This window comes from Neomonachus schauinslandi, chromosome 1 (assembly GCF_002201575.2).
Source record: "Neomonachus schauinslandi chromosome 1, ASM220157v2, whole genome shotgun sequence".
NCBI lineage: Eukaryota > Metazoa > Chordata > Mammalia > Carnivora > Phocidae > Neomonachus > Neomonachus schauinslandi.
The window spans coordinates 214,381,834-214,393,929 of NC_058403.1; the positions used below are offsets into that span (position 1 = coordinate 214,381,834).

The following is a 12,096-nucleotide window of genomic DNA, read 5'->3' on the forward strand; positions in this document are numbered from 1 at the left end:
TGGGGGGACATGTGGGTAGAGGGAATGTTGTGCATCCCGGTGTTGGGCAGGGGAGGGGATGGGGTGCTGTGGGCTGATGGCAGATGGACATGTGTGCATGTCTGTGGCCAGCTGACAGGGGCATGGATGATGACTGGGGCCCGCACGAGGTCCCCAGCGTCGTCCAGAGCTGCATGTCCAAGGAGGGTGGCTCCATTTACTCCCATACCTGCTCATCATTTACAGACACACCCAAGCCCCAAGCCCCACTGGGAGGCACCCTGTGCCCTGGATCCTGAGAGGAGCACGGTGAACCTTCACAGACTCAGAGCCCAGAGACGTCATTGACAGGTGGGGAAACTGAGGCCTGAGTGGGTCAGCACCTTCCCCAAGGCACCGTACAGGACACATCCCAGGGCTCCAGTCCCTGCCCCTCTGCTCCCATAGGCCCAGTCCTACAGCCAGGGCCCCAGGTGGCACCTTTAAATAGCACCTGGGTGAAGACAAGGTGACAGGCCTGGCCCAGTGGAGTGGTGGAGGGGTAACCGGCCTGGCCAGAAGCCGGGATGCCTTCCTGGTGGCTCTGGGGATTCCCTGATCCCTCTTCCTGGTCCCAGGAGGGCCATGTATGGGGTGTGCCTGAGCTACAGGACCCCAGGACTGAGATGGGAGAGGGTGTCCCCGCACTTGGAGCCCTGAGGCCAGCACCTGAGGGATCCTGCATGTTTGTGTCACCTCCCCAAGCCTCAGTGCCACCTCAGGAAAATGGGCCAGGAAGAGAAGCCTGGAAGGATGGAATGAGGTAATCCACAGCCTCGCTGGGCAGAGGGCGCCGCGATGCACAAACTTGGAATAACATCCTGATTCCCACAGCCAGAAACTCAGTCTTCCCTTCCTGGAGTGTCCCCACCCTGCCCCCGGGAGGACAATCTTCGGGGCTCTGTGTGATGGGGGTGGGACCCACGCCCAGGAAGCTGTCCTGCCCCGGGTGTTGTTGGAGTTTAATAACAGCTTCATTGAAATATAATTCACATACCACACATGTGGTATACCATGGAGGTGTACAACTCAAGTGTTTTCAGTACAGGGTTGTCTGCCCTCACCTCTCTCTAGTTCCAGAACATTCCATCGCCCCGAAAGGAGACCCCATCCCATCAGCCGTTCCTCCCCATCTCCCCCTCCCCAACTCCCGGCCCCCACGAGCCCCCTTCCCGTCCGTGGATGAGCCTGTTCTGGACGTGTCACCCACGTGGACTCACACCCCGTGTGGCCTTCCGTGTCCGGGTCCCTCCCTGAGCGTCCCCGCCCCCATCAACGGTCACTCCCCACCTTCTCCCCAGCCCCCGCCCCCCGAGCCCCCTTCCCGTCCGCAGATGAGCCCGTTCCGGACGTGTCACCCACGTGGACTCACACCCCGCATGGCCTTCCGTGTCCGGGTCCCTCCCTGAGCGTCCCCGCCCCCATCAATGGTCACTCCCCACCTTCTCCCCCGCCCCCGCCCCCCGAGCCCCCTTCCCGTCCGCGGATGAGCCCGTTCCGGACGTGTCACCCACGTGGACTCACACCCCGTGTGGCCGTCTGTGTCTGGTTCCCTCCCTGAGCATCGTGGGCTCGGGGTCCGTCCCTGGGGCAGTGCGTGTGGGCGCCTGGCTCCTGTCCGCAGCTGAGGGACGCTCCCACGCGTGGTGGACGCGTGGTCTGTATCATTTATGTATCGACGGACACTTGGTTGTTTCTACCTTTTGGCTGCTGTGGATTGTGTTGCCTTGGACCTGGGTGTACAGGTTTTTACGTGGACGTGTTTTCATTTCTCTCGTCTATATGAACAGGAGTAGAACTGCTGGGTCATACGATAATTCTGTGTTTCGCTCTTTGAGGAACTGCCAGACTGTTTTCCACAGCGGCTGTCCCATCCGCATCCTACCCTCAGTGCACCAGGGTTCCGATCTCTGCACGTCCTGCAGACGCTGGTGATCGCCCGTTTTGGCTCCAGCCATCTTCATGGGGCAAAGTGGTGTCTCATTGCGGTTTTTCAAGACTTCAAGCCTGTAAGAACAGCACTGTGGGCACCCTATTCCTGCGTTCCCCGATTCTATATATTCTTTTTGCTCTCCATCAGTGGGAGGATGGGTAAATACACCGTAGCGAATTCCCACCAGGGAATTCTGTGCCCAGGAAACAACAATGTGGACGCGTCTCAGACAGGATGCTGAGTAGCAGCAGCCTGACACAAAGGAGGTCCATTTATGTCACGGTCTACAACAGGCAAAACCAACTACGCCGGTGTGAGGCATCAGGATGGGGGTATCACCCTGGGGGCCAGCGATGAGAGGTGTGGGGGGCTGTCAGGGGCTGGGCGTTTTTTGGGACACCTGTGTGTCAGATTCGTGAAAATTGAGCTGTATTCCTGACGTGTGCACTGTTGACATCATACCTGGAAAAAGGCACACAGGTAATCTTTTTATGTAAGTGGATATTTGAGAATAAGCCACAGAGATGGTACCACTTCACCTCTAAACACATGAACGTATTTCCTGCAGGCAAGGTCTTCGGTCATATCCAAGCTGCGATCTAATCCACCATCCAGGGTCAGACGGCCCCTGTTGTCCCCACAGCGCCCTAGAATAGCTTTTTCTGCTCGTCACAAACCCAGGGTAGTTTCTGATCAGCTGGATAACAGCCCCCGAAGATATGTCCACATTCTCATTCAGGAACCTGTGAATTTTACCTTATTTGGAGGCTTGGCAGATACAATGAAATTCAGATCATCGGATGAGGCCCCAAGTACTGTTGCAAGTGTCCTTATAAGAGAGAAACACAGGGAGATTTGACACAGACACAGAGGAGACCACGTGACCACGGAGGTGGAGACCGGATGGGGTGCAGCCACACGCCAAGGGACGCCTGGAGCCCCCAAAAGCTGGAGGCGGCGGGAACGACCCTCCGCCTGGAACTTCCAGTGGGAGTGCAGCCCCGCAACCCCTTGATTTCAGCCCGCGGATACTGACACTGGGTGTCTGTTGGGTTGGCCCCCAGAAACGTAAGAATACCTTTCTGTTGTTGGAGGCGCGAGGTGTGTGGCAATTCATTTTTTTTTTTTTAAGATTTATTTATTTATTTTTAGAGAGAGCGAGTGAGCAGGGGGAGGAGAGAGAGAATCTCAAGCAGACTCCCTGCTGATCATGGAGCCCCAACGTGGGGCTCGGACCACGGCCCTGAGATCATGACCTGAGCGGAAGCCGACTGTGCCACCCAGGCGCCCTGGTTTGTGGTAGTTGACTACAGGCAATCCCTAGAATCCGGTATCCTCACCTTCCATCTAGAGATCCTTGCCTTTCTCGACATGGGCACAACCCAGGTTCGTGTGAACGTCTCAGGGCAAGAATCGGACAAAACGTTTTGGGTGAGAACCCAACTTAAGCAAACAGTTTCTGAAACACGGGTGTCTCCCAAACTCCAACCTCAGACGCTGTGTTTCCCATTTAATCACACCTCTGTCCACCAGTCTGGTGTGTTATTCCCATTTTTCTTGCTTACGTTTTACAAGGAAACTTGATCTCACCATCAGGAGTGGAAAACCAGAGCCACACACTGACATGATGACAATAAGCCATAACAGGAAACGCTGCGAGGAGAGAGCCGCGTGACAGATCCTCAGATGGACAGCAGTGCAGCCAGAGAGCTGAGGTTGGAATCAGATACAGGCGGGCATGGAGTGAGACCTTCTGTGTTCGAGCAGAAGCAGAAAGAATAACTTTCTCACTGCTAAGTTCCTGGAATCCGGCTCTTGGGGAAATAATGGTTGAGGGCATCTATTCCCAAGGAAAGGAAGAGGGAACGGAGGCACAAAGAACTCCAAAGTGTTGCCTTCCATCCCAGGTTCCTGGCTCTGCCAGACTACAGAGGTTTGAGGGGGTGTCTCTAGGTCTTGAGAGACCAGGTCCAACTGATTCAGCCCCCCAGGGACAGGAAGGCACTCCCAGGTGTGAGTCAGATCTGAGGTCGAGGCCCCCAGGGCAGCTTGGAGTGGGCTGGGGCAGGTTTGAGAGGACGCTGCAGTCTGTTGAAAACATTCCCAGCCGGTGGAATCATAATGCACAGGCCTGCGTGGGCAGCTGCGTCTGGAACGTGCTGTCAAGAAGCCTCCAGGCCCAGGAGGCTGGCCTTTCCAGAGCACAGGTCCAGCTTCCACTCTGGGCTAATGGGGTAACCAAGTTGGAGTATCTGAGGGCAGGTGGCAGCTTGAGCCCAGGCCCCTAAGGCCCGCTGTGGTCTGGCCCAAGAGCCCCTCTAGCTTTGTCTCTGCTTCCTCTCCCTAACTCCAGCTCTGCTCAAGTTCCTCCAGCTATCCACACTTGACTCTGCCGCAGGGCCTTTGCACTTGCTGTGAACGCTGCCTGGAACACAGTTACTCCTGATATTCTTCTTCTCGTCCTTCCCATGCCAGCAGATGCGCCCCTCCCCCGGCCTCAGTTTCCCCAGTGCCTTCCAGGTCTGACTCTAACGCCGGAGTGGGGTCACCCTGAAGGCCAGGCAGGGCTGGGAACCTCCAGGCTCCGGGGATTATCTCATTCTATTCGTCATCCAATCAATTCAGTAGGTTCGTGTGCTCTAGGCGCCCGCTCTGCGCCTGTCCTTGGGAGCTTGAGAGCTGACTACTGGGGAAACTGAGCCCGGAGGGCGTGGCCGAGGGAGATGTCCCGGAAAGGCGACGGCCCAGCTGCCCCTGGTTTGGGGGCACGGCGGTCTCCCTAATGTTGGGGATCGACATCTCCCGACCTCGGCTTCCTCCGCGATACATAGCTCCCGCCCCAAAGTCGACGTTGGAGCAGCGAAAATCGCAGACAGGAATCGCTAAATTGCAGAACGTCTTCCTAATTATTTGGCGACCATTCCTTTAAGAAAAAAACAAACTTGGCTTCCTGGTCCTCCCAAAGAGGGCTCAGAGTCACGCGGGTTACCCAAGCAACGGCTCTGTCCCGCCCCTCCTTGACAGAGGGAAGAGCCAATTAGAGGGCTCCTTCGGCGCATGCCTCCGAGCCTCCGGGGCCCCGCTGCTCTCTGGGAATTGTGGTTCCGGTGGCCTCCTCCCGCCGCGAGGTCCCTTCGAAGCCGCCGTAGGCTGCGGAACTACAACTCCCGGCAGGTGCGGGCGGCGCAGGCGCAGGCGCAGTGCGGGCTGCGCGGCGGGCGCGAGCGGCATGTCGGCGCTGCGCTGGGGCCATGGCGCGTCCGGTCTCCGAAGGGCCCTGTGGCCAGCAGGCCGGCCCGGCCCCTTGGCGGAGGAAGGTAACGCGGGGGAGGCCCGGGGTAGACGCCGCGGCCGCTGCCCCCTCTCCCCGCGGCCGTGACCTTCGTCTTCTAGGCCGTCAGATCCAGCCACCCCCTACCTTTGCCCCTTGCCCTATGGGGTTCTGGTTTTGGGGAACCCACTGACTGGACCCCGCTTTCACTCGCCCTTGGGCCAGTCTCCGGACGGCGATCGGCAGAGCACTTTGACGTTGGAGTCCTGGTTTCTTTTGGAGTCCCCTGAACCCTTATTTGAGATTTAGGGCCCTTGACCTTTGAACTCACTACACCTTTAGTTCGAGTAACCCGTTATCTTCGGTCCCACAGCCAAATTTTCCTTGCTCTGAGGTCCCCTTCACCTTTGACCTCTTGGTTTCTTTCCAGCGTGAGGCCCGTGACCACTGACGGTTTCCACTGAGCGTAGAGCTCTTTTGCCCCCGGATCCTGCTGTTTCCGCTCATTTGAGGACCTCCCACCCCCCTGCGCGGCGGGCCTCCTTCTGCCTCCCGCAGCCTCCCTTTGTCACCCACAGGGGCTCTCAGTGGCGTCTGGGGCCGCAGAAGGAGCTCCTCTGCCAACCCTTGTGAGCAAGACCGCCGGAGGGACTGGGGCCACGCAGAGCTGCTGGAGGGTGAGTCCAGCCCCCCGGGGCTTGGCGCCTGAAGTCCTCTCCCCACTGCCCCCTGCGGGATGTCCTGCTGTAGAACAGGGTAACTGACATGGTCCCGTGGGGATGATGACAGGAAGCTCAGTTAGTGTTTCCCCCTTCCCCAAACCCAGCAGGCGCTCCTGCTTTCCACGTGAGACAATTGAGGCTGGAGAGGCTGCGCCAGGGCTGCATGCAGCTGCTCATGCAGAGCCAGGATTCCAACCCTGAACTGACTCATGTGCCTGGGCTTGGGCACCTGAAGGGGCCCAGGAGGGGTCCTCCCATCTTCATAACCGGGGAAGGACAGCTCAGTCCTAGCACCTCCAGAGGGAGGTGGGGGCATGTGTCTTCCAGACCGTGTCCAGCATGTCCCGCTTCCCCTCCAGCACCCAGGGGTGAGGTGGGGTAGCCTCTAAAAAGGAGAACTTTATTTCAGGAAATTCCAAACATACAGAAGCAAAGTACCACCATCCTCAACAGCAGCCTTTCCTTTCTTACCCACCACGTAATTATTTTAAAGGAAAGCCCAGATACTATTATCATTCAACTGTAAGAAGGTTCTGGAAGTCTGAATCGCATTATGTCACTCTCCAGTCTCCAACTGTTTCCTCTCGCATAGAATAGATCCCGACCCCCCCCCCCCCCCCCCCCCCCCCCCCCCCCCCCCCCCCGCCGGCCCCAGCTGAGGACACAGATCCCTGTGGCCTTTGCCTGCCTTTTCAGCCAGAAGGAGCTGTGGCCGCCAGGTCAGCTCTGATGTTGCCACCTCCGGGAGAAAAACCTGTGCCCACAGCCCTGCTCCAGGGTATGGTCTTTGACGCGTGTATCCCAAAACACGTGTCCTGGGTATTGGCGCACTCCAGGGACCAAGGTCACCCTGCCTTTCCCCTTTATCTCAGGGTCACCTTGTGCCCATACCCATACCCATCAGGAACAGTGTGTGCAAAGGCCCTGAGGCCGTTGTGGCTGCCCGGAGTGATCAATGTGGGGGAGAGTGGGAGGTGGTGAAGGCAGGGGGCATCCAGGCACCTGGATAGATTTTGAAGGCAGGGGCACACCCCTGAGGGTGTACTGACAGACTGGATGTGGAGGGAGAGAGGCCTAGACGACCCTGGGGTTTCCGGCTGAGCACCTGCAAGGACAGCACTGCCAGTGACAGACGTGGAGGAGCAGGTTTTGGGGGGACACCAGGAGCTTGCTGGGGAAGTTGAGTTCGAGAGGCTCAGAGGGGTGCTGAGCAGGTGGGTAGGGTGTGTGTGCCTGAAAATCATCAAATACATAAAGCTGAAGCCTCAAGAGCTGGTGAGACCAGCCACGCCCCCCCCAGCCCAGGAGGGGCTGGGGAGATTGGGGCTTGGAGACCCCCCTGACATCCTTGCCCTTTGCCCCCACAGTGCTTGAGGCACGGGTGCGGCAGCTGCAGGCCGAGTCTGTGTCGGAGGTAACGGTGAAGAGGGTCGGCATGGCCCGACGACTTCCGGCATCTGGCGGCTTCCAGCCACCCGGGAAGGCCCAGACGGGGCCTGAGGACGCTGCCACTGAGGTCAGTGGCCGCTGGGCCCAGAAACTGGACAAGGAGAAGTTTGCGATGGAGAAGCGCAAGCAGCGGCTGGAGGTGAAGCTGCAGGTGCGAGCCCAGCAGCTGGCTTGTGAGCACAGGCTGCGGGTGGTACCCCGCCTGCTGGACGCCCAGCTGGCCAGCTGCCTGCATCACTGGGAGCACGGGGCCCCCCGGAGCCACTGGGAAGAGCAGCTGGCGCAGCTGCTGCAGGAGGCCCCGCGGAAGCTGAGCCACGAGGCCGGGCAGGCCCCGCAGGCTGAGAGCGCCTCTGTGCAGCGGGAGAGCCAGCAGCAGAGGCTCCTGGCCTTCTTCGAGTGCTGCCTGCTCACGGGCCACCTGCCTCTCGCCCACCACGTGCTGGTCACCTTCCACAGCCGGTCCCGGCAGCAGCGGCGGCTCACGCTGGCCATGTACAACACCGTCATGCTCGGCTGGGCTCGCAAGGTGAGCGGCGGCCCCGGGACGGGGGGCGGCGTCCCGGCGGGAGTCAAGGCCCGAGTGGCACTTAGGCGCCAGCCCTGGTCTTGCTGCTTGTTACCATTTCAGCGATTCTCTCGGGCTTGTCAAGCATAAACCACGTGTGTTCCTCAGCGGAAATTTTGCAAACAACCAAGAAAGAAGGAAGAATTCCTGCTAAAGTTTTAGCGTTTCTCCTTCTGACTCCTTGGCTGGGGCTTCTTACCTTCTGGCGTCCCCCCTTACTCGACACCGTGACTTCGATGCTTTAGTTTCCTGAGGTGTAGGTTTTTTGTCGCGATCCTTGTTTCTTAAACGCAGGCGTTCATGGCCGGAACTTCCCTCTGGGCTCCGCTTTAGCTGCATCCCGGGTCTTTCCAAGTTTTCTTAGTTTTCCCTGCGGTGTCGTCTTTTCTGATTGTTCAGGACAGTGTTACAGACGTGTGCTTGTGAGGGGCCAACTGCCCTGCCTCCTCGCTCCCCTGCACCTGCAGCCCTGTTTCAGGGCCAGCAGGAACCGCGCAGGCCTGCGAAGGAGACGGTTGTGTGAAGACCTAGGTGTGGGCACAGGAGGGTGGGCTTGTGGTGGAGACCGTGCCGCACCTTCCGCACGGACTGGGCGACAGGCCCAGGAGCCACCGTCTCTTGTACGTCTGCATTGGGCTACGACGTGACGCGATGTGACACAGATGCCCCATGTACACCGGTGGCTGTCACAGGCAGTTTCTTGTCTGCACTCATCCCTGGGAGGTGTGCTAGATTTAGGGAGTTAGTGAAGACAGAAGGGCCCTGTTCTCCCATCCAAGGTCACAAGGCCTCCAGGTCCCCCAGCAAAGATCCCTGTTACAGCGGGACATTCCCGCCAGGAGCCCGCGTGTGAGCTTCCCGCGGTCCCAGGGGCAGATGACAGACATCGGGGCGGCTTCAAGTGCTAGGGATTTACTTCCTTTCAGTCCCAGATCCGAGTGTGGCGGGGCCGCGCCCACTCTGGAGGCTCTGGGGAGGGTCCTTCCTGCCTCTCCCAGCTCACGGGGGTGCCTGCCGTCCTTGGCCTGTGGCCGCGTCCCTCCAGCATCTGCCTCCGTGGTCACACGGACACCTTACCGACGAGACACTCTCCTGCAGATGGCCTCATCTTGACTCGTTACGTCAGCAAAGATCCTGTCTCCCAGTAGAGCCCCTGTTCTGAGGGTCTGGGTACATGTGAATTTGGGGGTGTCACTAGTTAGCCCACTCCAGGCCCCGTTCTTCTGTATTGTGCACGGACTTCACGGCCATTACTGGCTTCACAAGTCATTGTTTCTGGGCGGCCCGTGTGTGTGATGGGGCTTGGCTGTCACCCAGACCCACGTTTGAGTCCTGTTTCTGCCATGTGCCCACTGTGTGGCCTGCACTGCTCACGCCTCTCTGAGCCTCGGTTTCCCCATCTGTAGAGCAGGGAATGCTGCTCGACTCTTGGGAAGACTGAGGGACCTAATTCAGGGCTTTGACCATCATCTGTGTTTAGGACAAGGCCAAGAGAACGTGTGAACTTCAGAAGTGCATGTTTTCGTGTTGTTGGCGTTACCAAGATTCTGTCCGTGTGGGATGGATGTGCTCGTTCGAGACCGGCGCTGTCCGGTAGAACTTTGTCTGCACCAGCCGCGTGTGACCCCCTGTAGGGCTGAACATCCACGGAGCGACCTCGCGTGGCTGGTGACCACGAGGAGGGCAGCCCGTGCAGGGTCGTTGAGACTAGCCCTCCAGAGCCCTCTTGCCGGCACGGCGGTCCCTGCCGCGACAGCAGGCCTCAGATGAGGGCCGCAGGACCGCGGGTGGGGGAGCGCCGGAGCCTTGCCTTCTTGAGAGACTCTGCGGTAGCGCAGCTACACCGCGGCGCGTGCGAGGGAGTCGGAGCGGGGACGGGAAGGCGGCACCTGCTGGCCCGAGAGCCGCGGTGCCCGCGTGAGGCGGGGACGTGCTGAGCCCCAAGCAGGCGGACCAAGAGAGACCGGAAAACTGCCGGACGCAGAGCGGGGTCTCTGCAGATCCCGCCGGAGAGCCTCTTGGGGCGAGGCTGGACTCGTGCTAGCACGCTCCCCTCGGGGCCCAGGCCCTCCCCCGACCCCGCCGCGGTGCCCGTTGCGCTGCCCCCAGAGGCTCACGGTCACGTCCTGGCCAGCGAGCCTTTCCCTGCCTGACTCGCCGGCCACAGAGAGGGGTCTCGAGGGGCGGGCCGGCCACGCCCAGGCCCTCACCCCAAATTTGTCTCCCCAGGGCTCCTTCAAAGAGCTGGTTTACGTGTTCTTCATGGTGAAGGATGCTGGCCTCACCCCAGACCTGTTGTCCTACGCGGCTGCCCTGCAGTGCATGGGACGGCTGGACCAGGACAGCAACACCATCCAGAGGTGGGTGTGCCGCCTGGCCCTTGCTGGGGGCTGGACCCCCTCCCCCAGGCCCCTACGGCCTCCTGGCGCTGAGACCCATCCCTTGGGTGGGTCTGCGCCCACCGTGTGCCCCCTGCAGGTGTCTGGACCAGATGGCCCGGGACGGGCTGAAGCTGCAGGGGCTGTTTACCAGCATGCCACTGTGCCAGGAGGAGCAGGCCATGGTCCTGAGGGCCGTGCACAAGGCCCAGCCCGCCTTCAGCCTGCCGCCGCGGCCGCAGCCCCCGCCCCAGGTCAACACCTCACCACTGCTCAGGGAGATCTACGCCAAGGTGAGCAGGCCCTGACACCCACGGGCGGGGGGCCATGTTGTGTGGGGGACGAGCTGGGACCACCCTGCCCTTGTGGGGTCTCCCAGGCCTCGGCCCCTCCTTTTCTTTCTCTCATCGCCACCCGCCTCCTAGGGACGCCCTCCCTGCTCCTCAGAGGCCAGACAAGCCAGACTTGGCAAGTCTTGGCTCCCAGCGGGGCCCTGACCCTAAAGAAAGGTGCCACGGCTGGGCTGGTGTTGGTCTCCCACCTGGAGGAACAATTCCAGGCAGAGCTGGCAGCCAGTGCCCTGAGCCCGGGCAGCCTAGAGCTGCAGGTGGGCAGAGGGACTCCGTCCGCTCTGGGGATCATGAGTCACCCTGCTCCATGTGGACCTGTTCGTGATTCTCCGTGTGTCGGGTTGGGCTGTTTAAAGTGATCTGTTTTCGGACTGGTCACACGTTCACACAGTCCCAAGTTTGTTTATTTATTTTATTTTTTATTTTTTTAAAGATTTTATTTATTTATTTGAGAGAGAAAGAATGAGAGACAGAGAGCATGAGAGGGAGGAGGGTCAAAGGGAGAAGCAGACTCCCTGCCGAGCAGGGAGCCCGATGTGGGACTCGATCCCGGGACTCCAGGATCATGACCTTAGCCTAAGGCAGTCACTTAACCAACTGAGCCACCCAGGCGCCCCACACAGTCCCAAGTTTAAAGAAAAGACGCATACAGGCACTTGAACCGTGTCTCCCCAGGTTGTCCCGGCCCCTGCCCAGTGAGGCCGGCCAGTGCTGGGCGCTCGGACCAGCGTGGCTGTCACAGGCTGCTTTGCATCGTGTCCTGCCGGCCTCGTGGACGGGCGGTTTTCACACGTGGCCCTGCTGGGGCCGGCGGTGGGGTGGGTTGTGGAAGGGCAGGGGGACCAGCGGCTCTGGGCTTCACTGCCCGCCTGTCCGCACCAGCAGAGCGGCCCCGTGTCGTACCCGAAGCTGCACCTGCCCCTGCAGAAGCTGCAGAGCCTCTTCCAGCAGCAGCTGGGCGTGGAGATGGCCACCACCGTGGCCGTGGAATCCGTGGAGAAGGCCCGGGTGCTGACCAAGGAGGTCCTGCAGGCGGTGAGGAACGGGGCTGGATCACACCCCCGGTCTGGGGGCGGGGGGGGCGTGGCGGGCAGCTGCTGCCTCCCCAGAGCCAGGGTAGGCCGTGTGCCCCCTGGCACCGCAGGAAGGGTGCGAGGCGGCCCCGAGGGCCTGGAGGGCGTGGCGGTGACGCCTCCTCCCCTGCCCCGCAGCGGAACACCCTGAAGCAGCTGCGTGCCGAGTGGGTGCAGGCGCTAAGCTTGGGGCTGCAGGAGCTGAAGGCCAGCGAGGCCCGCGCCGCTCGTGCCGGCCGCTGCACCATCTTCCCGTACCTGTGCGTGCTCACCGAGGAGGAGCTCACCGAGCTGCTGCTGCAGGTGGGGCCTGGAGGCAGTGGGGGGGGGGGGG

At 60.4% G+C, this 12,096-nt stretch overlaps 1 protein-coding gene across 1 annotated transcript in view; it reads left to right on the forward strand.

The window, feature by feature from the left end:
• The first annotated feature begins 5,162 nt into the window (after positions 1-5,162).
• Positions 5,163-12,096, forward strand: part of POLRMT (RNA polymerase mitochondrial) — a 10,924-nt gene continuing 3,990 nt past the window's right edge. The window contains exons 1-7 of the mRNA XM_044913193.1: positions 5,163-5,268; positions 5,801-5,899; positions 7,312-7,922; positions 10,191-10,321; positions 10,440-10,632; positions 11,572-11,724; positions 11,901-12,065. Coding sequence (XP_044769128.1) covers positions 5,181-5,268; positions 5,801-5,899; positions 7,312-7,922; positions 10,191-10,321; positions 10,440-10,632; positions 11,572-11,724; positions 11,901-12,065 — 1,440 coding nt within the window. The 5' untranslated portion in view covers positions 5,163-5,180. The remainder of the gene's footprint in view (positions 5,269-5,800; positions 5,900-7,311; positions 7,923-10,190; positions 10,322-10,439; positions 10,633-11,571; positions 11,725-11,900; positions 12,066-12,096) is intronic.